A 22662-nucleotide genomic window follows, 5' to 3' on the forward strand; every position below is an offset into this window, starting at 1 on the left:
TTCATATTACTAATGAAGAAACAAAATTTTAAACAAAATATCTGCTCCTAATTTTAAAATCGAAGGAATTTTTTTAAAAAATAATTAAATCCCAATTATTTTTCTAGAATGGCTTTGTGATATTTAATAAAAATATTGAGAAAATTTTCTATTTCTAGTCTAAGAGAAATAAAACACTGTGAGTTTTGACTTTATTCCTTCTCTCCTCCTAGAATGAAGGGATTATAAAGCTTTATAATGAAGGCTGTTGCAAGATCTGTAAGTGAGGACATATTATATCTATTAATTTGATAGATTAGTTTTACTTATTCATGGTGATCGTGATTTTTTTTATAAAATTCAGTTCCTGTGATGTAAAGAGGGAAACAAATTTTATAATGTATATTATTTAAATGTTTTTATGCCATGTGGATGATTATTACGTAATTTAGTCTCTATCTTCTGGAATATAAGTAGAATGTTTTTAATTTAGATGAATTTTAATTTAAATATTAAAAATTTTTTATTGTTGCATTTTACAAAAGGGTCTAGTAGGTTTAATAGGTTTTAATAGGTTTTAAGTTTAAGTTTAGTAGGTATAATAGGTTTTAACAGGTTTTAAGTTTAAGGTTAGTAGGTATAATAGGTTTTAATAGGTTTTAAGTTTAAAAATACTTTATGGTTAAATTTACTTGGAACATGCTGAACTACACAAAGTTAAGTAGGTTATGATGAGAATGGCATTGTGACTCAAATAAGGACACACAGTGCAGTATTTCTAAATCTATTAGAACAAATCTGTGGTTCTGTATGATATTTCTGAGAAATGCCCATCTAGTGAATATATTTAAATCTTATATATAAAACTTCACATGATTATTTTGATAATTAAAGTTATGTGCATGCAATATATTTTGTTTTATTTTATTATTTTATTTTATTTTGGGGCAAAGCAATCCTTGGTTGACCTCACAGATTGCAAGAACCTTGTCTGCTTACAATCCCTTATATTTTTATTTTTTACACCTACAGCACCTGGTCTTCCTAGATGATCTCCCACCCAAGTACTAACCAGGACTGACCCTGCTTAGCTTCCGAGATTAGACAGGATTGGGCTTGTTCAGAGTAACATGGCTGTAGACATAATATATTTTATATTAGTTTAAATCATAAGGTTTATTTCATAGTGATTGCTAATGATTTTAAAGCTAGAAATAAAATAGATGGGTATTCATGCAGCTACCTTTACTTTTCACTTTTTGAAGTGTTTATGAATTTATATCAAAATAGAATAGGGGTTTTAGAAACCCTAGCATAGACAATAATTTTTTAATTGTGTAGAAAAGCTTACAGGAAAAATGTTATAACACAGTTTAGTTTAACAATGCCATGATGTGGGATTGGAATATTACAAATTATCATGCCTCTCAGGTGAGATTTCTGAACTTCTTTCATGAAGGGCTAAATCCCATAAATAAGTAAGAAAATTCTTGTCTATTTAGAGCTGTATTGTCATATTGAACAGAATATTAAAATGTATTAACATTTGATGCACCAAAATTATTATATATACTACTGACCATAATAACAGCTTGTAAATCAGGAACTCTCCTAAATTTTCTACATAGTATTTATTCCTCACAAAATTCCAATGAATTTATCCTGATTGCAACAAATTTATCCTGATTTTCAGCTTAGAGAGGTTAGGTTACTCATCCAACTCATACTTCTTGTGAGCTATGAGGATTCTACTCCAGAACTGATTTCACTGCTTGCATCTTAACTACTTGTAATATTCTGGAACATCACCAAAATAAGTTTTAGGAGAGAGCAGAGAGAAGCTGACTGATGATATATGTTGATCAGTGGCAGGACTAGAATGACTGAGTTTTTATTTACATAATGTATGAAAAGCCAAATCTAACATACAAACCTACCAACAACAAGCAAAAAAGTTCAGCATAGGATGGCCTGACATCTAATTTGGTATTGTATTAGTTTGATGGGGCTGCTGTAACAAAGTAGTACAAACTGAGCGACTTAGAAATTTGTCGTCTCACAGTTCTGGAGGTACATAGGAATATTTGGAAGACACATTCAACCCATAACAATTTTTATTGCCGGGACTTTGTGGATAATATAATGCCACTTATGCATTTTTTAATTACTCAGGCTCTTAGACACACACTAATTGACAATTTTCTACTATTAAGAATAAGTAATTTTTAATTTAGTATTCTCTGAATCAAATGTAAACTAATGTGCATCCAATAGTATTTGTATCAGGAACCCAAAGAATGAAATTAAGCTCCAGAATCTGAGGGAGTTTATATTTTTATGATCTCACTTCTTTTTTCCCTGCTTCCTCAGAAGCTAGACTCTTCTGTAGGTATGAGATACAGGAATAGAATAGATACAAAAGGAATAGAATCATATTGCCATGTTAAGATCTTGGATTCTGTAACCCCATGTTAATTAATAGAGAAGTGAATACAGTTATGTTAACTGAGGGTGGATGGAAGAAGATTTTTGTGACTGACCATATTACTACCATTTATTGCCTGTCACACAGCAACACTTTATTAAGCTTATTACAGACAGTACTATGACTAATCTCCACAAGTTCCATGAGCTAGGTGAAGAGGTAGGTATGGTTTCCACTATAGGTGAAGAAATGGTGGTTCAAAAAAGTTGATTACAGTAATCAGTAATAGATTTAGGCCTGTCCAATGCCTGGGCCCAGGGTCTTTTTGATTCCACTCAGCTCTTTGAAGCTGCAGAATAATAATAAGCCACCTCAGTTTCTCCCATCTGATGTGTAAGGATTAGTAAGTAGTTTCTGCTTTGGTATCAGAGAACCTTTGTCTGCAGTCTTTGCTTTTGGGTGACCAGGCTACATTGGAGAGACCGTGCATGCCGGATACTATCACAGGTTCTGTGCTAAACAAAATGTGTTACAGTAAAGTCTCTGAGGAATGAATAGGAAATGCCTCTTGGTACAACCAAATTCAGCCAACTAACAATAAATTTATGCTATCCCATTTTATTCATTGAATGAACTGACTTATCAAACCAATTTTATTGAGTGTCTACCATGCACCAGTCTTTTAGCCCTAGGACTGTGATAGTGAATGAAAGAGAGTTGCATACACAGTGCATGTTATCAAGAAAGGGAAGAAACAATGAACACATAATATGTACTATTATGCGACGAGTAAAGAAAAATAGTGCAGAATAAAAGAGGTAGAGAGTGAGGGGGACTGGGTTGCTATTTTAAGTGAGTGGTTAGAAAATATCTATGCAATAAGGTGTCATTTGAGTAGAGACTCAATGTCCTCAGAAAGTCAGCCAGGAATAATGAAGAGTGTTGAGATCAAAAGAAATGGCAAGTGTGGCTATACCACAGAGATGAAGCTGATAGCAAGAAAAGATAAGGTATCTTATATGTCATGTTAAAGATGTTTTCTTTCTCGACTATTCTTTCTTCTTAAACGTACATATGACTAGAAGGGTTAATGAAGTAACCACTAGGTGAAAGTATCATAAGGTACAAAACAACCTGCCCTCTATCTCCAACACTGAGACTTGGGCCATGCTAGAGTTGGGCGGTCAGGTAAGGGAAAAAGAAAAAGGAGACTGAGGAGGAGCATGAATGAGATGGGAGGAAAACCGAAGAGGGTGCTTTAAGAGCCAAGTGCAGAAAGTATCAAGGAGGAAGAGAGAGTGATGGACTGGGTCAAATGCTGCTTAGAAATAGAATAAGAACTGAGATGTGACCTTGAATTTAGCAATTTGAAGATCAAGGGTGACCTTTAGAAGGACAGTTTAATTTTAGGCAATCTTTCCTTAACCAGAGTAGCTTAACTTTTAGACACTTTACTTGTTGGGATTGCACATAAGCATTTATTTATAAAAAGATTTTGTGACTAAAATCATTGGAACACTGCAAATCTAAATCTAATCTTTTGAGACAAGGAAACAGTGGAATGATTCAGTGGCTCTCCTAAAGTGACAAGCGAATTAGTATCAGAGTAAAAAACCTTGGTCTTTTGCATCCTGATTCAGGGTTATAGCTACTACATACAGCATTAAATATATATTCTTGGTGTATTATCATATGATAATCCATCACACACACAGAGGCATATAAATGTCATTAGTTAACACAAAGTGTTTTCATTTAAAATCATAAGAGATCATTTCACAGTCATAAAATTATGTTAATATCACTTAGCCATACATTTCAACATGGTTGATAATTCAATTACATTCATGCTTGATATTTTATTAATATACATTAAAATATTGTAGTTTTAAATCTATTAATTTTTAACTTCAAATAGACTTAGGTATATATGTACAGATACCTTAATTATGTACATGTGTATTCATTACATACTATGGTTTATTTCAAAAGTTATTTTAATTTTTAGAATTTTAAATATGTATTTTATCTATTTTTACATCACACACAGGTTGATGTGAGCATTACTATACATGCAGAATATTTTTGATTTGTAATTATAATAATTATTTTAGGATATTAAGATAAAGAGATAAGTATAAAACTAGAAAATATGAGAACACCTATTTAGAAGATGAAAATAAATATTGAACATCAAATATATGAGTGAAATTTTAAATATTTCTTAATTTAGGAATACATTTTATATGAACATATTAATTTTCAATATATTCATATGTTAATTGAATTAAGAAACAATTTGACATGGGCCTTTTAATGCATAAATACATTCTATATTTTATCAGGTAAACGAGAAGAAAGAATATGCCAGAAAGTGATTATTAAATCAGTCATAAGGAAACAGGACTGTATAAGTCAAAGCTCTGTAAGTGTAAAAATATTTGTTACATAAAGGGCATATGTCTTTCCAAATGTATATGTGTCACAGCACTGTTTGTAAGCCAATAAAATGTCAACGCTTACAATATTTAACTTGAGATTATTCCTAAATTATAATATTAAAATAGTTTGTGAAGAAGTGTGAATTATTCTTAGCATAAATAATCAAAAGTTTTGAATGATAACTGCAATTCTTTAAGAGAGGTGGAAGTTAAACCTAAATATAGTTGACCACATATTTTCTTAACTATGCAATTTTACTCAGCAAAAATAGTCCTAGTTCTAACTTTATCTCCTTTAATATGATTTATTGTCTAGTTCTAACTATATCTCCTTTAATATGATTTATCTCCTAGTTCTAACTATATCTCCTTTAATATGATTTATCTCCTTTAATATGATTTATTGAGTCATGAGATAATATAGGTTGCAATAGACTCATTAGATTGTTATTAATATATTGCAGATACTTCTCTAGTTACATGAGCACATTTCATACTTTGAGTTATTAGCATTGTTGTCTTTGGCATTCCCATCTCTTTGACTTATCTGAGTTACTAAATTTCAACCTAATATGTTTTACAATTTTTTAATGTACTGAATGAAGCTTGAGAGTTATAGTGATAAAGAAGAAAGCTTTGCTTTTATTTGACTTCTTAGTAGAATCAAGTAACAAGTTTTTAAATTTTTAAGACTTTTTTTTCATTGTCTTTCCTTATAGATAAATGTCGCATCCTGTGATGGAAAATGCCCATCGGCTACCATATATAACATCAATATTGAGAGCCATCTAAGATTCTGCAAGTGCTGTCGTGAAAATGGGGTTCGAAACTTGACTGTGCCTCTGTATTGTTCAGGAAATGGCACTGAAATCATGTACACTCTCCAGGAACCTATAGACTGCACGTGCCAGTGGAATTAAACTTATGGATTCCAAGAACTCTATGCAACATCATAATGTCAAATGGTGTTGACTTTTATTGCTATTATTTAGGCATTGGGCAGATTTATACTGTTGAACAATAATGTATTTTTTAAACTATTAGGATATAGCAATTTAACATTATACAAAATATGCACAATTTCCATAGAAAAATTAGATTTAGTGATTTACTCTATTTTAGAGAATCAAGTGATTTTTTAAGTGTTGAGCTGAAATGCTATTATGTATATAACTGCAACATGCAGCAGACCTGGAACATGCTCATTAATTAGAAAGTTATTTTGCAGAAGTCTTGAAGTTTCACTTAATAGTTATTTTTTGATTCACATAGCTATCCAAATTAAGGTACTCTTTTATCCTTACTTTTTAGTCTGGTAAATGTAATCAGTTAGAATTGGCATCTGGAGATTCATAAAAAGTTCTGTCAGATACAGGTCCTAGAACTACAGGGTTTTAGGTTATTTAAAGCCTCCTTGGATATTAGGGATATTACTATTGCAAATTCCTCATTTTTCAGGTGTAGCAGATAACCAGAGAAGCTGTGTGACTTGTGCAAATTAATTTACTATAACAATGTAGTGAATTCATGTTAGCAGTTGAGTTAAGTCTAGGTCTTTTATATTCTAGTCTTATGTTCTTTTCTTTTGAACAGTATAGTAAAGTGTCTATTACAAAATCTTTTATTCTTAAAAAGTTTACTTTGCACAGAATTAAGAATTTTAAATTCAATGGCTTTATAAAAAAGGAAAATAATGCCACATATACATATGTACATACATATATATATATAGTAGTTATCCAAATAACAAGGAATGGGGAAATGTAGCATCAGTTACTAAATAGAGGTGAGATATTTGGGGCTTTTATTTTTTATACCATTGAAATATGTTGTTACTATTTAACATTTATTTAGCTATTTACTGTCTCATGCACATCTGATTCCTGAGATGTATTTGCATGCTATTGAAGTTGTGCTATTTTACTTTTCATGCTGCTGCTTTGCCAATGAAGAATGAAATAAAATTATTTGAATGTATTAATTCTATAGTGGAATGCTGTACTTTTTACATACAGTAGATTATTGATATTTGCAAGGAATATATTCTGAGATCCTCACAAATTCCCAAGTTGTTTGACACTTAGAGTGTGTAATTATCTGTGTTTCCTCGTTTATAAAAGGAGAGAATGCCCTATTTGGTATTATTGTGGGGACCAAATGAAATCAAACATCAATAAGAGAACAGTAAACTTGCATTGAAAAGCAGATGCAGGGGCCTGGTGGTCTAGGCTCAGATTTGAGTTAGGTGATTTGCTTCTGTATCAAAATCAAAAATTGCAACTTATTAGATATCTTGGATCACCAGGGTTACCTAGCAATAGTTGAAAGAATGAAATGATATTGCATCTGCAAAGTTCCAGTGTCTACTGTATATAAATATTGATTTTATCTTATTTGTGCTTAATATAAGTATTTCATCTAGGTATTTCATTTCAGTATTCTTTGACTCCTGTTAACAAATAGATTGAATCAAATGTTTTTTTGTTAGACTAAATTAACATTTTGCTTAAGAAAAACTGTTATGTACCTTAAATGAGGCACATCGTATTATATATTGTCTACCACCCATTTCTTTATTTTCATGCTCTGTAAATATTTGTTATTAAATTAAAAATATTAAATCATCTTTAAACCTATTTGTGGAGAAAAGGGAAACATTTTCTTAGAACTTCATAAACATTCTCAAATACAGCAAATATGTATTGAGCACCTGCTATGTTCCAGGCACTGTTCTGAGGACACAGGCAAAACAAAACAGACACGGTGCTCATGTCTTTCTCACGGAGTCAAGTGAGAAAGTAGGCATTAGGTAAATAAACAAAGTTATAAGAAAGTCCAGAGGAGAGACCAAAACTTTTTAGAATTTAGTGTATAATAAAGGTGGCCCTCAAATCAGCAGAGGGCTATAAATAGACTTTCCATTTTAAATAGAGTTGGGACAACTGGATAGTAACTTGGACAAAGAGAAATTTGGATTCATACATCCATTGATATCAGGATAAATTCTAAATGTATCAGATTTAAATGTTAAAAATACAAACAAAAAAAAAGACGTAGAAATTCTAAAAGAAAATATGAGAAAAATTCATTACAATCTTAGAGTGGGGAAAGCTATTCTAATTCTGACTCGATATCCAGAAGCCTAAAAAAGATTGATAAATTTAACAAAAAAACTGAAGACAAATTTTCTAAGACCAAAAATGTCAGTCAAAAAAAAAATATATAAAACCAAAGAACAATATCTGCAATGAAACACTGCTAAAGACTAATTTCATCCTAAAAAATTCAACAATCTAATAGAAAAATGCACCAACAACTTGTATTGACAGTTTAAAAAAAAAAAGAAATAATACTAGTGGACTCTTTAACAATGAAAAGATAAAGAATAACTTTATAAAAGCATTTCAAATTTAATCTACACTGAAATGCAATTTCTTACCTATCAGACTGGTAGCAATTCAGAAGTCTAATTATATTTTTATATTTTTAAGGCTCTGGGTAAACAAGCACTTCCAAATGTCATTGGTGATGACACGAAACTGTAGAAATCCTGAGGTGTTCTCAATTAAATACCTATTAAAATTTAGAGGTGTTTTTTGGTTTGACCCAAGTTATCGAGAATATCCTACACTAACAACTGTGCAAACACAAAATAGCATTTGTACACATTTATCTATTGCAGCATGGTTTCTAATATAAAAGACTGGAACCAACGAGACTTGAATAAATTATATTAATCCATATAATGTAATACTATGCAACTGTAAAAAAATTTTCTATACTGCTGTGGAATGATTCTAGAGTATATTTTTAAGTGAAATAAAGTATAGAACGGCATATGTAGAATGCTAGATTTTGTATGAAATTGATCAAAATAAGAAAATATAATCGTATTTACTTATATTTTTATAGGAAGGCTAAACAATATAGTAGTAAAATGGCATAAATAAATGGTGGGGGGGGATTAGGATAGATGGTGACATGTTATAAAGGCAACGTAGAGGTTGCTACGAGGAAGTGATGCAGAAAATCTAATTTGGGTTAGGTGGAAATAAGGGGAGACCTCTGAAGTAAGTGATGTGTCAGTTGAGACATGAGGTCGAGTGTAAGTTAATGAAACATTTCCAAGCAAAGCAAATAGTATGTACTAAGGTCTTGTGGGAGGGAAGGACCAGGACAAGTCAAGGAATGTTTTTTGTGCATTTTGAAAAATGAGGAGTGTGGTGCAGGATGATGCTGATGAGATGGGCTGGGGAGCCAAAAAATAAACAGAGCCCGGTTAGATGCTGTTGCTGTGGAATAGGTGAGAAATGGCAGTGACAGTACAGACAGAGGAAGTTGTAGTATACGAGATATATTTCAACATAAAGTCAAGAGGATTTGCTAATCATTAGGGTACAAAAAAACGTATATTGAGAAAGCCTCTGAGATTGTGAGCAATTAGGTGGATGGAGGAGCATTTTGGGGGTGATTGGGAAGATTTAGAATTCTATGCTGAGAATGCTGACACAATTAGACAACTGAGTGAAATTATTAGTACATGGCTGTTTTTATTGGTCTGGTTCCAAGATGAGAAATCTCTGCTGGAAATTAGGATTTGTTAACATATAAATAGCATAAAGCTATGCTAACGAATTAAGTTAGCTAAGGTGAGAGCATAGTGAAAGGAAAATAGGGTTCCAAGATCGTTTAACATTTAGGGATCATACAGTAAAAGAACGATCAAAGAAGGAGGAGGCTGAGAAAAAATAGCCATAGAGTTTGGAGTAAAGCCTGGAGTCTTAACGGGGGTCATAGAAGCCAAGGGAATAGAAGATTATACAAAGAATAATGTTAGGATAATAAATGCTTAACCAAACATATGAGAATTATTTGATATCAAGACAGTACATTAAAATCAACATTTAGAAAATGATTATTTCTTAGAGTCATGAGATATAAATATATTAGATTTTATGTTAAAAGTAGTACCTGGATACTTGTACTTTTTCTACTTGTATTCATTTCTTTGATCTAGCTGCAGCTGCTCTAAATTATATCAGGTTAAACAAAATAAATTATTTAATTAATGACAAGGAGATTCTATAGGTCTTCATGTGATTAATGGCTAGGCAAACAGACTCTGGAACTAGACTATTTAGGTTCAAATCTCAGTGATGTTACTTACTAATCTGGGGGTGGAGCTAAAGGATGCCAAAGGATGTCCTTTAACGAATTTGAGAAATTGAGATAACCAAATTTTGATATGTACAAGAGAGAATGATATGCCTGAACTTAAGTGTCTTAATCTCTGCTTCCCTTGCGGTGTCAGCTTCATTCTGTCCCACTGCACTCTGGGTTGCTCCATCTGCAACTTTGGCCAATGCATCTTTGCACATGGCCATAGCAGTTTTTTTATTTTTATTATTTTTATTTTTTTTAGGCAAGGCGACCCTTGGTTGACCTCTGGTGCCAGCTTCATTCTGTCCCACTGCACTCTGGATTGCTCCATCTTCAACTTTGGCCACTGCATCTTTGCACATGGCCGTAGCAGTTTTTTTTATTTTTATTATTTTAATTTTTTTTAGGCGAGGCAACCCTTGGTTGACCTCACAGATTGCAAGGACCTTGTCAGTTTACAATCCCTTGTTTTTTATTTTTTACGCCTACAGCACCTGGTCTTCCTAGGTGGTCTCCCATCCAAGTATTAATCAGGCCCGACCCTGCTTAGCCTCCAAGATCAGATGGGATTGGGCTTGTTCAGGGTGGCATGGCCGTAGATTGGCCATAGCAGTTTTGATGAAACAACCTTTATTATATTTGTCAACAAAAACGGACAGTTATCTCTGAGCTCTAGTTAGAAAATTCTATGCAATGATTGGCCAGGCTTACTTATCAACTGACAAATTACATTGACTGTGGGTGTGCATAGGTTTTCTATTGCTATGAAACAAATTACCATATATTTATTGGCTCAAAACAAAATATTTTTATCTGACAGTTTCTGTAAGTGAGGAGTCTGGATAGGGGGTAGGTGGGCTCTTTGCTCAGGATTTCACAAGGCTGAAATTAATTTGTTGGTTAGGACTGTGTTCTCATTTGAGGTTTGAAGTCCTCTTCTTCCAGGCTCATTCAGATTGTTGACACAATTAAGCTTCTTCTAATTGAAGGATTGAGTTCTGTGTTTTCCTGCTGGCTGTGGAATGGGACACACCCTCAGTTCCTAGAAGCTATACTCATGTTCTAACCACTTGGCCCTCCCACATCATGACAGCTTACTTCTTCAAAGCCAACAGGGGAATCCCTCCATTGTTCTGCTATAATGAAGTCTTATATAAAGTAACATAATCATAGAAGTGATGATCTAACCATTTTCACAGGTCCACTAACCCTCAGGTAGAGGTGATTATATAAGGCATGAATACCAGGGGATGGGAATTTTAGCTGTCATCCTAGAATTCTGCCTAGAGTAAGGGTTAGAGTGTTAAGGTTGGATGAGCCGGGATCATTGGCCATCCCTGTGAGCTCACAGAGCTCTGTTGTCTCCTGTAAAGAGAGACATGACAGTACCACTAATTTATCCAAGTGAGAAGATTTAAGGAGGAATGTTTTTGTGTTGGTCTTTAATTATTTCTCCGATTTTTCAAGGTATAAAGATAACAGATCTTCTCCTCTGGATATAGAGCCCTTGTAGTCACTCAAATTTTTGCTCTGTCTCTCCATCTAAGATACTTTCTTCATCACTTTCTCAGTAAAAGTTTACTGAACTGAATTCATTAAATATGTTAAATGTGAAAAGTCACATCTGTCTCGGCATACTTGCTAACAAATCTAGCCGGAAAGCCATAAACTTAATGGACCAGATCTTTGAATGACTTCAGAACTATCCCTATCCCAGGGATGAATTTCCTTTTTCTTTGGTTCTATTCTCAACATGACATTTGCATTTTAGTCCACATCAATGGATATAGAAAAATGCAAACCTTAATCTTGGATCCTGAAGCTCAGCCAGTAATACTTTATTAAACATACCATTTTCATTCAAAGTAAATTAATTTGGATTAATTTGGATGATTGAATCTTTTTATAAAAGATCTATTGCAATAACTACTTTTCATATTGTATAAATTAATATGCTAAAAAGATAATATCATAAGTTTTTAGGAAATTTTACATTGTAGAAAAGACCAATTTTAATTATAGGAAAAAAACCAATCTTTTTGGCATCATCACATTTAAGAAACTGAATACAGATAAAAAAATGCTGCTAATCCATCTTTTATTTTCTTTCTCTTATAACTCATGCCAACAAAATAAAGCTTTGGAATTCTATAGCAACAATGTCTATTAAATAGTGTTAGAAATCTGACTCACTTTGATTACATATCATCTTATGAAAGTGTTATTTTTGTGTGAAAATTTTGAGCAAAATTCTCTGAAAGAGGACATTAAAAAAAACCCTGTAAGAACAGGAAACATGACACAAGAAAACACAAAAACAATACCACTAATTTATCCAGGTTAGAAGATTTAAAGAAAAATATTTTTATGTTGGTCTTTAATTTTGAAGTACTATTTCATTGTGACCCTAAAACAGTACACATTTCCACATTCTGGAATGTAATAGATCTGGCTACTCTAACGAGTAAAGCATGAAGAAACAAACATTCTCATATGCATTGCAAAGGACTCTCAGAAAAGCTCTTGGAATTTAAAGCAGAACCAGAAGACGTTTTTATCATAATCGATCGTGCATGAGTTTTTCTAGAGTGACTTAACTCATGTTAAAATTTATATTCGCTATTTCCAAAAACATTTTTAAATCTTTACAAAGTTATAAGCCCCAAGTGTCATCTAGAAAATGGAAATGACAGAGTTTTATAATATTCCTTAAACAAGTGTTTATTCAAAAAAATATTTGAGTGCCTACTATGTAAGGTATCACTACTGGCTCCATGGGTAATATGAAGATCAATAGGACATAAGTTTTACTTTCAGGGAGATTACAGTCTGGCAGAGATACTAAGGTGTCCACAGATAATGCTATTAAAAATAGAATTTAATGAACTATCCATTAGAAGTATTAAATGACATAGAAGCACAGAGGAGAGAGATGTGACTCTTGTTAGGGGAACCCAGGAAAAGCTTCACGGGAAAGGTGAGATAAGAGGAAACTATTAAGGATAAAAACAGTGAACTGAACATGTTTGAGGTAAACTGAAATGTATAAAGTGAACTGAAATGTGCTGGAGGACTTCAATGAACAGAGTATAGAATTAGGGAGGTTGAAGAGCCACTGAAGACATTTTAAGTAGGAGAGTAACATTATCAGAACTGACCTTTAGGAAGATTAATCTGAAGACAGTTGAAAATGGATTAAAGTAGGGGAAAACTAGAGATAGGGAGATCTGTTTTAGATTAATCTAATAAGAAGGGATGAAGGGACATCAGGTATCTAGACATTGTACAGTGATTTATAATAAATGTATATTTGGTCTTCCTCCCTGTTTTGGACACAGAGCTCCTAAGTGATGAGAGCAATAAAGTTGTCTTTTATGTTAATGAGGTGACTTTTTGACCACACTTAAGGATGGAGGCTGGTTGCCAAGAGAACCACCCTGTGATTAGAGGGTCAGAACTTTCGCACACCTGACCTTCAAGGAGAGGAGAGAGGCTGCAAGTTGAATCAATCTCCAATGGCCAATGATTTAATCCATCATGACTATGTAATGAAGCCTCTATAAGATCCCAAATGGGCAGGGTTTGGAACCTTGTAGTTTGGTGAACACATGAAGATTTGGGGAGAATGGCCCACTTGGAGAGGACATAGAAGCTCCGTGCCCCTTACCACTACCTTGCCCTATGCATCCCTTCCATCTGGCTGTTCCTGAGTTATGTTCTTTTATAATAAACCAATAGACAGGCTTCCTGAATTCTGTGAGCCTCTCTAGAAAATTAATTGAATCCAAAGATGGGGTCATAGGAACCTCTAATCTGTAGCCAGTTGGGCTTGTGACTGGCATCTAAAGCGGGTATAGGGGATAGTCTTATAGGCCTAACCCTTAACCTGTGGAATCTGATGCTCTTTCTAGGTAGATATCAGAATTGAGTTGAATTGTAAGATACTCAGCTGGTGACCCAAGCATCGCCTGATGATGTGGGGAACTCCCCTCTCCACCACCACTACCACCACCACCACCACCACCACCACCCACACACACACATTTAAACCCCATGAAGGGGAGAACTGATCACATTCGTTGCACTCAGTATTTTGATTGAATAAATGACTGGAAGTTGAAGGTGAGGAAGGGTTGAGTATTGTGATTACTTGTATATTTGTCACACTTCTATCAGGGATGTGGTTATGCAAATATGTTGACCCAATCTCAAACAATGTATTTCCTATTAGGAAATTCATGTTATAAGATATTGAAGATCTCCATGATTGCTTAAATGGCTTTTATCTGAAAAATCATTTATTTTTCTTAAGAACAAATGCCTCGAAATAATACTAGATCTACACCTTCCCTTTTCTCAGAAGAAATGACCCACGATTTTCTTGAATCTTTACGTAGTTTCTCTATACCAAAGTTCCTAGGCCAAAAAAAAATAAAGGGTAAGGCAGAAACAAGGCCACACTATATTTCATAGGATATTTTCTCAGGAAGGAGAGCTTTTTAAGGAAACCATATTGATTAACGTGCTACCAAGTTTACTGTGCTAGTAGAGAGATTGACGTAAATTACAGAAAGTGGTAGTGTTACAATGGCTGCTTACTTAAAATGTCACTCTGCAAAACAATGCATGATTTAAAAAAGCCATATTGAAATATGTATACTCTACTCAATTCATTTAATGGATTATTTGTTTATTATGACCAGTTTCTTGATTTTTCTTTTTTCCCCAGTTTTACTGAGATATAATTGACATATAACATACTAAAAATTTAAAGCATACAGCATAATGATTTGATACATGCACATATTGCGAAGTGATTACCACAGTAAGTTTTGTTAACATTCTTGATGGATTTTTAATTTGATCATATTTCCCAAAGCCTAAAAGCTAATTCACTGGCAATGAAATCATTTTGCGATACAGTGCCTTGACACTTTCCACTTTTAAAGATAAAAGATATGTAGAACCTTCAAGAATTGAAACAACATATAGTTCATATCTATAACTGTGTTGAATTAAGACATAGTCTGCCATCACAGAGTTCCTGATTTGTCTGAGAACATAAATACTAAAAAAGTAAACTTGTACACTACAATATAAACAAAGTTCTATAGGAAAACAGAGGTGCAAATATATATGGCCTGTTACTTCATTGAGAGTATAAGATAGGGTGCCAGGGGAAAGGAGAAGAGTGATATTGAAAAGTGAATTTGTTCAGAGGTACACTGTAAGCAACCAAGAGTCAGAATAGGCTTTTAAATAAGCACCCCAGGCATGATCATATGTGTATTTCAGAAAGATCACACTAGCTACTCTTATCACTCTTACCCCTCCCCAACTAGCTAACAATATTTAGGAGAGACTGGGTTATCAGACAAGAAGGCATAGTCCAAGTGTGGGTTTTATTGGCAGTAATCCCAGTGAACCAATATTAGTTGTCACTCAATATTAAGTATTTATACTTACTTAAGTAAAAGCACTCTGCAATCTCACTCTTGACCACAATCAACTTTTCAGAGTAAATGGAGCAATAGGATCTGAACTGAGGTTCCAACTCAAACGTGGCACATAATTTCCAGAGAGAGAGAGAGATAATAAAGGTTTTCAATTAAGCCCATGGTTGTGGGAATACAGAGCAAGAAATCCCCTTAAGAGATGTTTTAGAATATCTTCATACATAGTCATATAGACTCAAAGGGATTTTTGAGGACAAGTTGGCTTTGAGTAGTGAGGTAAAGGATTTGAGAATGCAGAGTTGGTGACTTTTTTGTTCGGTTGGCTGACCCTCTTCTCAGGAAGGGCTGGGAGAGAAAAGATCATGAATATAGTTTTGGAAAAACGGTTTTGAGTTGCTTGGGGGGAACACCCAGGTGGAGATGGCCAGTGGAGCTGTAAATACCACTCTGAAGCCCTGGAAAGAAATGAGATCTAAGACGAAATGAGCGAGAGTCTGGAATGTGAATGAAATAACCCAGACTGAAAGAATGTACCATAGGTAAGCCAATTTTCAATTAGAAATGTCAGAGTATGAAGTGGAGTAAGAAGATGGAAGAACCAGGTGAGGGTGATGTCAGGGAAACTAACTGAGAAGTGCTCAGGAAGAAGGGTTTTATCAATACAGTCAAATGCTGCAGGAAACAAAGCACACAACATTTGAACAATGTAAGAATGTGCCTTTATACATAGCCACATGGTTGAACTTAAAACTCTGCCGGACTAGGGCGAGTTACAGCCACATGATCGACTTCTGTTTCTTTTTCATGAGAAGCCAGCTTCCCACTCGCGTTCTTCTTCAAAGCTTTACCCTTTCCTCCCTTCTTCCATGTGGAGTGTAATTCTCCTCCACATTTCAATGTTTTGGGACTCGCCTCCCACTTCTCTCCTTCCCGCTGCATACCGTTGCCATGGAGACCCTCACTTAATTAACCGGATGGAGAGAGAGGGCACCGCTGTGGCGGGGGAAACACCCAGCAGAGCAGCGGCGGGAGGAGCGGAGCAGAGCGAGGGATTTCGGGGAGGAGCGGGGAAGAGGAAGCACGCCGGCAGGCCGCGAGGTGGGCTGCGACCTCCTGCTCCTGCGCGGTCCCCGCCTTTGCGCCTCCGGGACCCGGTCACCGCGCGCCTGCAAAGGGTCGTGTCCTGACGGGTTGCAGGGGCGCCCGGCACCCGCAGTCTTCTCCGGGAACCCCCCGCGCTGTGGCTTCCAGGTCTCTGCTCTTTCCTCTTTCCCCCACTAGTCTAACCACTCTTACCGCCCCCCCACCCCTTGGCCCCCCAACACACACGCACATTATAGTTCTTTCCTTTATACTGTTCTCAACGCCGGTTAAAAATTAGCTCCTCTGGACTCTAAAACGGTGCGTCTCAGGACAGCTACTCTCTTTCTCCTCGCCTGGGCGCAAGCACGGTGACTCACCACTGAATTTGAGCGGGGACTTTTGGACTTGCAGAACACGCAGCGGGGGCGATCTTTCCACGTCGGCGTTATTATTGTACACAAGCCTTTGAAATTCTACATTACACTTAGATTCGGCGTGCGGCGGGGGAGGAGGGGGTGATGGTTAATACTACAGCCCCGTGGACAGAACACTTTCTAACAAGGTTAAAGCTTTGCAGTTTTGTGGAGGAGTCTGCGGATTGAGTGATTAGGTATTTCTTTTTAACTGGGTATATTTTGGACACTTGCTTAATTAGAACTAAAAAAGATTTTGTAGGATGAAATCTGCTTTAGAGTGAGCTTTAGAGAATTTTGAAATTGGTCCTGGGTACCTGTTCACTATTAAAATCCCGTTTTTCAGTTGTAGAAATATATATTTTAAATACAGGGTATTTTTTTTCTTTTTATATCTTAAAATGAATGTAAAAAGTTCTTAGGTCCCCAGGGACTCTAGGTTCCTAGGAAACTTTACAAAGCTTTTTAGATGAATACATTTAAAAAATAAATTGAAACAGATTTTAATGTCTTTCCCATCATCAACAGTATATTGAAATACTTTTTATGATGATAAAATGTGAGGAATTACTTCCAATGGAATAGCAGTGTGTAGGTGTTCTAGATTTCCACCAATTAAGGTTAAATAGTTTCACATAATGCAATGTAATTTCGTGTAATTGCCTGATAATTCTTTTTATTTCTGATACGTTTGTATATAATTATAGAAGCTTTTAGAAGCAAATTATTTTGTTATTTGTTGGAAAGCACTAATATTTCCAATTTTATTAGGCGGAAAGTATCATGAAGCACCTACTTATTAATGCCTTAACATTCAGTTAGATGAGCAGTCAGGCTAAGTTGAAGACATGATATTAAAGTGATACACACACACCACATAGTATCGAATAGTTTAGCATTGAATCTAAAAATATACATGTTTAATTGAACCGAATATTTTCCAGATGGAGAAATTAATTATTCTGCTGCTCTGGATACTGTATGCTATAAAGGTAAGACATTTTGAATATGCCCTATTTGGAATAATTAGTTAATGGGCAGGATGCTAATGCATTGAGTCTATCCATTTTGAAAAACAAGGGGTATGTTGGGAGAAATAGTACTAAATATTAGGTTTATTACCTAAAAATATTTTCTTTGCTAGATGCTGGACAAATTTGTACATATAGATGGCATCTGTTTTCACTGCTTACAAAATGTGTGGGGATAATCAGTGGAGCGAGAGATGGGAATTTGGTAAAAGACATGGCATGGTGACTCATTTTAAGGTTGTTTTTGGTAGGAATTTTGATAAATATATCGTTCTGAGAGTTGAACACTTTTTTTGTCATCTGGAAAAGGTAAAGGGCCTCTGATCTTAAGGTCTATTTTGCCTCAATTGGTAATAAACTAAGGCTCTAAAATGACTCAAACATTTTGCACTCAAACTTACTTTAATCGCAAACGTATTGTCAATAATGTCTGTGAAATAATTTGGTTTTGTAGTCATTATCATCAAGGTACACAGTTCACATGCCAGGAGGGTGTACTGTGTTGTTCCTGTCTCTTCCTTACCTTTGACACTGGGAATGCAGTGTTTCCTAGTTTGAAAAACATGGATCTTAAATTTCCCTGCTCTTATTTTACTTCCCTTTTGTAAGTTATTTTCAAATTATGTTTACAAATACAGTATCCAATGGATGTTATTTAATTCATGTGTAGAAATCAATATTGCTGAAATATTTTCCAATTATTTGGCATATTATAGGTTTCATTTTTATAAATTAATAACCAAGACTGCATTTTTATTATTTTTTTACCATTACTTTTCTTTTTCATTTCAGATCTCAAAAAGTTTTTATTATATGCCAGTAAATAGACAAACAACAATTTTTATTGAATGGGAAGAATTTCCTAAGGGAGGATGTCCTGAATTTTATTTTTTAAAATACCAACTTCTTAATAATTTTGCCCAAAAAGTAAGACATCATTTTTTTTTTGACTTTGATGAACAGTAAGCACAGTGTAAATTTGTTGTCACTAAATGCTATATCAGAAATAGGAACTTAATAGTTACTGTGATTTCTTACTTTTATTTTATTAACATAAAATGTTAGAATTTATGAAGTATCTTCAATAAATAGTCGATCAAAATAATATTCAACTTTTTCAAAGGAACTGATGATATATTTCCCGTTTTAGAATTTCCTTATTACAGAGAATAGCTATTTAAAAAGTAACATTTTATGTAAAAATAGATATTTTATGTGTATGTTTATATTCCATATTGGAAAAACTGTTTCTTATGAAGATGTACAAAAGTCAAACTTGTAGTGTATCTGACACAGATTTAGTATACATTTCTTAAGGAAATGTGGCTTGTTATTTACAGAATGTCAAAAGCATTCCAACAGACCCACAAAAACCTCCAAAATCAATAATAACACTAGAAGAAAATGAAGACTATCATATCATTATACAATCCATAAAATATGGACAAATTTTAAGTGAGAAGTCATTTCAAACTCGTAAGTAATATATATATGTTGTTCAGCTATATTACCTAATTATAAAAGGGAAAATATCAGATAATTTGAATTTTACAATGATTAACAGGTATGTAATGGTAGTTGAAAATCACATTATGATAGTAGTCTTTTATTCTTTAAATATAATATAAATTTCAATATTTAAAATAAATTTTAAGCTAAAAATAACATTTTTAGTTTTGACATTTAATATGTGATAATATAAATAAGTAGGTATAGTGGAAATGTTAAGTGTAATCCAGATTATTCTAAAAAATATTATAATGAGGATTTGTAATCTAATTCATTCACTCTAAATAGGGTACAAGAAACTCCCGTATAGTCTAGAAAATATTTTATAGTTAGTAATATTTTTCTACCATGGAAATCTTTTGTAATTCAATATCCTTGTGTTTCATTCAGTTTTATTTGACAGCATACTAATTATTCTTTCTGATTTTTTTAGGTGGAATCTCAACTAGAAATATTAAAACAATAGCAACAAGTACAAGTGTTTCTTTTAACTGGAGTGTGCTATCTTCCAATGACATTTCAGTGTCAATATCTCTTAATAATTCTTCACAAATTATGCAAAATAATGTCAATGTCTATGAGTGGGATGATTTGAAACCTGCCACCTTATATGCTTTTACTTTTGAATTTAAACAGTTACATTTGGATTCTATAAATATACTTCAGAGACTGGATGTTCAAGTTGAAACAGGTATATGGATATTTAGTTTGTTATTAATTAATATATTTATTATACATTTTGTAGATAACTTGGCAGTTGCATTGTTCTATTAAGAAGTGATCCAGCCAAGTATTAACCACTGTAAAATACTTATAAATGAATTAGCATAGTCCCCTTTTTCTAACTATATCATTATGGTATTTGACTAATTTAGTCAAGGTAGATTTAGCAGTATAAAGGAAAGAACCAACTGTATTTTCCTTCCACTTTTAAACCGAACCAGGTGGGTCCTCTTTTCTTGAACTCCGAATAGTTCATATAAATTCTATAGCTTTTTAGGTGACTCTAAAGTATCAGTGAATAGTCTCATTTTTAGATACTAAAAGGTCCATTCAAATCTAATAAAATAAGTCTGTCATCCTATTTAAAGCCTCTCCATTACTCATCCCTGATCAGATGTGACCAAAAGTTAGAATATTATAAGCAGAAAGGGAATGTGTTAAATTTTTTGTTTTCCTAGTTCCACTTTCTTCCCCCACATGGTGGGAAAAGATACAAGAAGAAGAAAGAGTCATATATACTAATGAGGTCAATACACTCTTGTGATGGGCAAAGAGTCCCATTTTAATACCCTCTAAAAGAATAATCAATGAACCACAATGTCTGTTTACAAGTGAAGTGGAAAGATACTTGAATAGTAAGAACAAGACAGTAAGGTAATTAAAGCTTTCCTTTTCCCCATCTTCCTTCTTCCCCTGTGAAAAAATAAGACAACAGTTCTTTCAAAAGATTCTTCTCATAGCTTCCTAATATTGTGGGTGGACGTGCTGACAAAGCGCGAACAAGAGTTAAAGTACAACACCTCCTCCGAACAGGATGATGTTTTCCTTAGTCTTTCTGTGATATGCAGTCTCCGAGAAAAAGTCTCAGCAGCCATTCCATTTTATTTTATTTTTTTCTGGAAGGTGAACCCATTTGAAGTCAAGTGGCAGAGAACAGAATTCTTAGCAAGCATTACGTATAGTTCTCTAAAATAAAAAGAAAACTAAAATATATTTTAAAAATTTTCTTCCAGCACAGGAGTAAGGGACAGGAAGGCAACCTAAAGTACCTTAAAAAAAGAAAAACATCTGTCTTTTGTTTTAATTAAGTTATAATGGGACAATAATTCTGCATAATTAATTCTTATGGCTTCTTAAAAAGCTATTTTAATTGGTAGTAATTCATTTACTACTTGAATAATAACAGCTTTAGCACTTTTATTGGTTTGAGAGAAACAAAGGGCAAGTGCACAATTAATGCTATGAGGTTTTCACAATTAACTTCTAGAGATGTTAAGAAATATAATTATGAAATGTTATATTACTGAATTCATCTTTAACGGAGCATTTTTCTTTTGGTAGGTTCTTGCTCACAAGGATGGGTAGCATTAAAGAGTAGCTGTTACAGAATTAGCAAAGAGAGTAAGGCATGGAATACAGCCCAGCAACATTGTAAATTATCCTTCAATTCTGCACACCTTGTGGATATAAAAAGTGAAGAGGAAAAAAAATTTTTATTTTCATATTTCAGGTCAAAGAATCAAATAATAATATGGACTGGTCTTAACGATTTGAAGGTCAGTAACTGTAAAGAAATGCGTATAACATGATAAACAAAACTGTATTATCTATATTCATCCATTCACTAATTTATTTATTCATTCATTTCTTCCTTCGTTCATTCAATGAATATTTATTGAGTACTTGTTTTAAGCCAGATGCTGTTTCTCTTTTTATTTTCCTATCTCTCTGTTCTCTCTCTCTTTTGTAGAGCAGTTGTAGGTTCACAGCAAAATTGAGGGGAAGGTACAGTGAATACCCTTATAGTCCTGCCTCCACACATACATAGCGTCCCCCATTATCAACTCCAATGTGGTACATTTGTTACAACTGAAGAACCTACACATCATGATCACCCAAACTTCATAGTTTACATTATAGTTCACTTTTGGTGTTGTATATTCTATAAGTTTGGACAAATATGTAATGTCATGTATCCATCATTTTGGTATCATGCAGAGTATTTTCACTGCCCTGAAGATCCTCTGTACTCTGCCTATTCATTGCTTCCTCACCTCTTTCAATCTTGTTTGTAGGTATCTGTTTCTTTACCTAATTATGCTTTAATTTTGGCCTTCCCCAGATCTCTCAAATTCATTTGAGTGATCTCATCCACTTCTTCACTTAATTTATTATATAAACCAATGATTCTCAAATATTTATCTTGTGCACTTTCTTCTTTTATATATATATATTTATATATATATAAATTTATATATAACAAAAGGCTGTGTTTTCCTTAGACATTTGAGATAAGACAGGCTGCTCATAGCACGTCCACCTCCCCGCAGTGTGAACACCGGGCGTTACAGAGCCACAATTCAGCATGATCTCTTTTCATCCCAGAGGCCCCGGGGCTCCTTCCTAAGACCTCGGCTCCTTCCCGGTTGCCGTGGCGGGACG

General features: G+C 34.0%; 2 protein-coding genes and 2 pseudogenes across 8 annotated transcripts in view; 2 read left to right on the forward strand and 2 right to left on the reverse strand.

The window, feature by feature from the left end:
* Positions 1-7481, forward strand: part of OTOGL (otogelin like) — a 128327-nt gene extending 120846 nt beyond the window's left edge. For 6 of the 7 annotated variants that reach the window (XM_025041052.1, XM_025041046.1, XM_025041048.1 and 3 more), the window contains 3 exons: positions 213-258; positions 4750-4829; positions 5565-7481. In XM_025041052.1, coding sequence (XP_024896820.1) covers positions 213-258; positions 4750-4829; positions 5565-5765 — 327 coding nt within the window. In that variant the 3' untranslated portion in view covers positions 5766-7481. The remainder of the gene's footprint in view (positions 1-212; positions 259-4749; positions 4830-5564) is intronic. The other variant, XM_025041050.1, reaches the window with a different exon arrangement.
* On the reverse strand, positions 1003-1121 carry LOC112472490 (annotated as a pseudogene).
* A 3006-nt stretch (positions 7482-10487) lies between the features above and the next one.
* Positions 10488-10606, reverse strand: LOC112472519 (annotated as a pseudogene).
* Positions 10607-16546: 5940 nt separating this feature from the next.
* The window catches only part of PTPRQ (protein tyrosine phosphatase, receptor type Q), a 214476-nt gene continuing 208360 nt past the window's right edge, over positions 16547-22662 (forward strand). The window contains 6 exon segments of the mRNA XM_025040984.1: positions 16547-16559; positions 17902-17949; positions 18781-18915; positions 19329-19464; positions 19931-20188; positions 21562-21776. Coding sequence (XP_024896752.1) covers positions 17902-17949; positions 18781-18915; positions 19329-19464; positions 19931-20188; positions 21562-21776 — 792 coding nt within the window. The 5' untranslated portion in view covers positions 16547-16559.

This window comes from Pteropus alecto, unplaced genomic scaffold, assembly GCF_000325575.1.
Source record: "Pteropus alecto unplaced genomic scaffold, ASM32557v1 scaffold76, whole genome shotgun sequence".
NCBI lineage: Eukaryota > Metazoa > Chordata > Mammalia > Chiroptera > Pteropodidae > Pteropus > Pteropus alecto.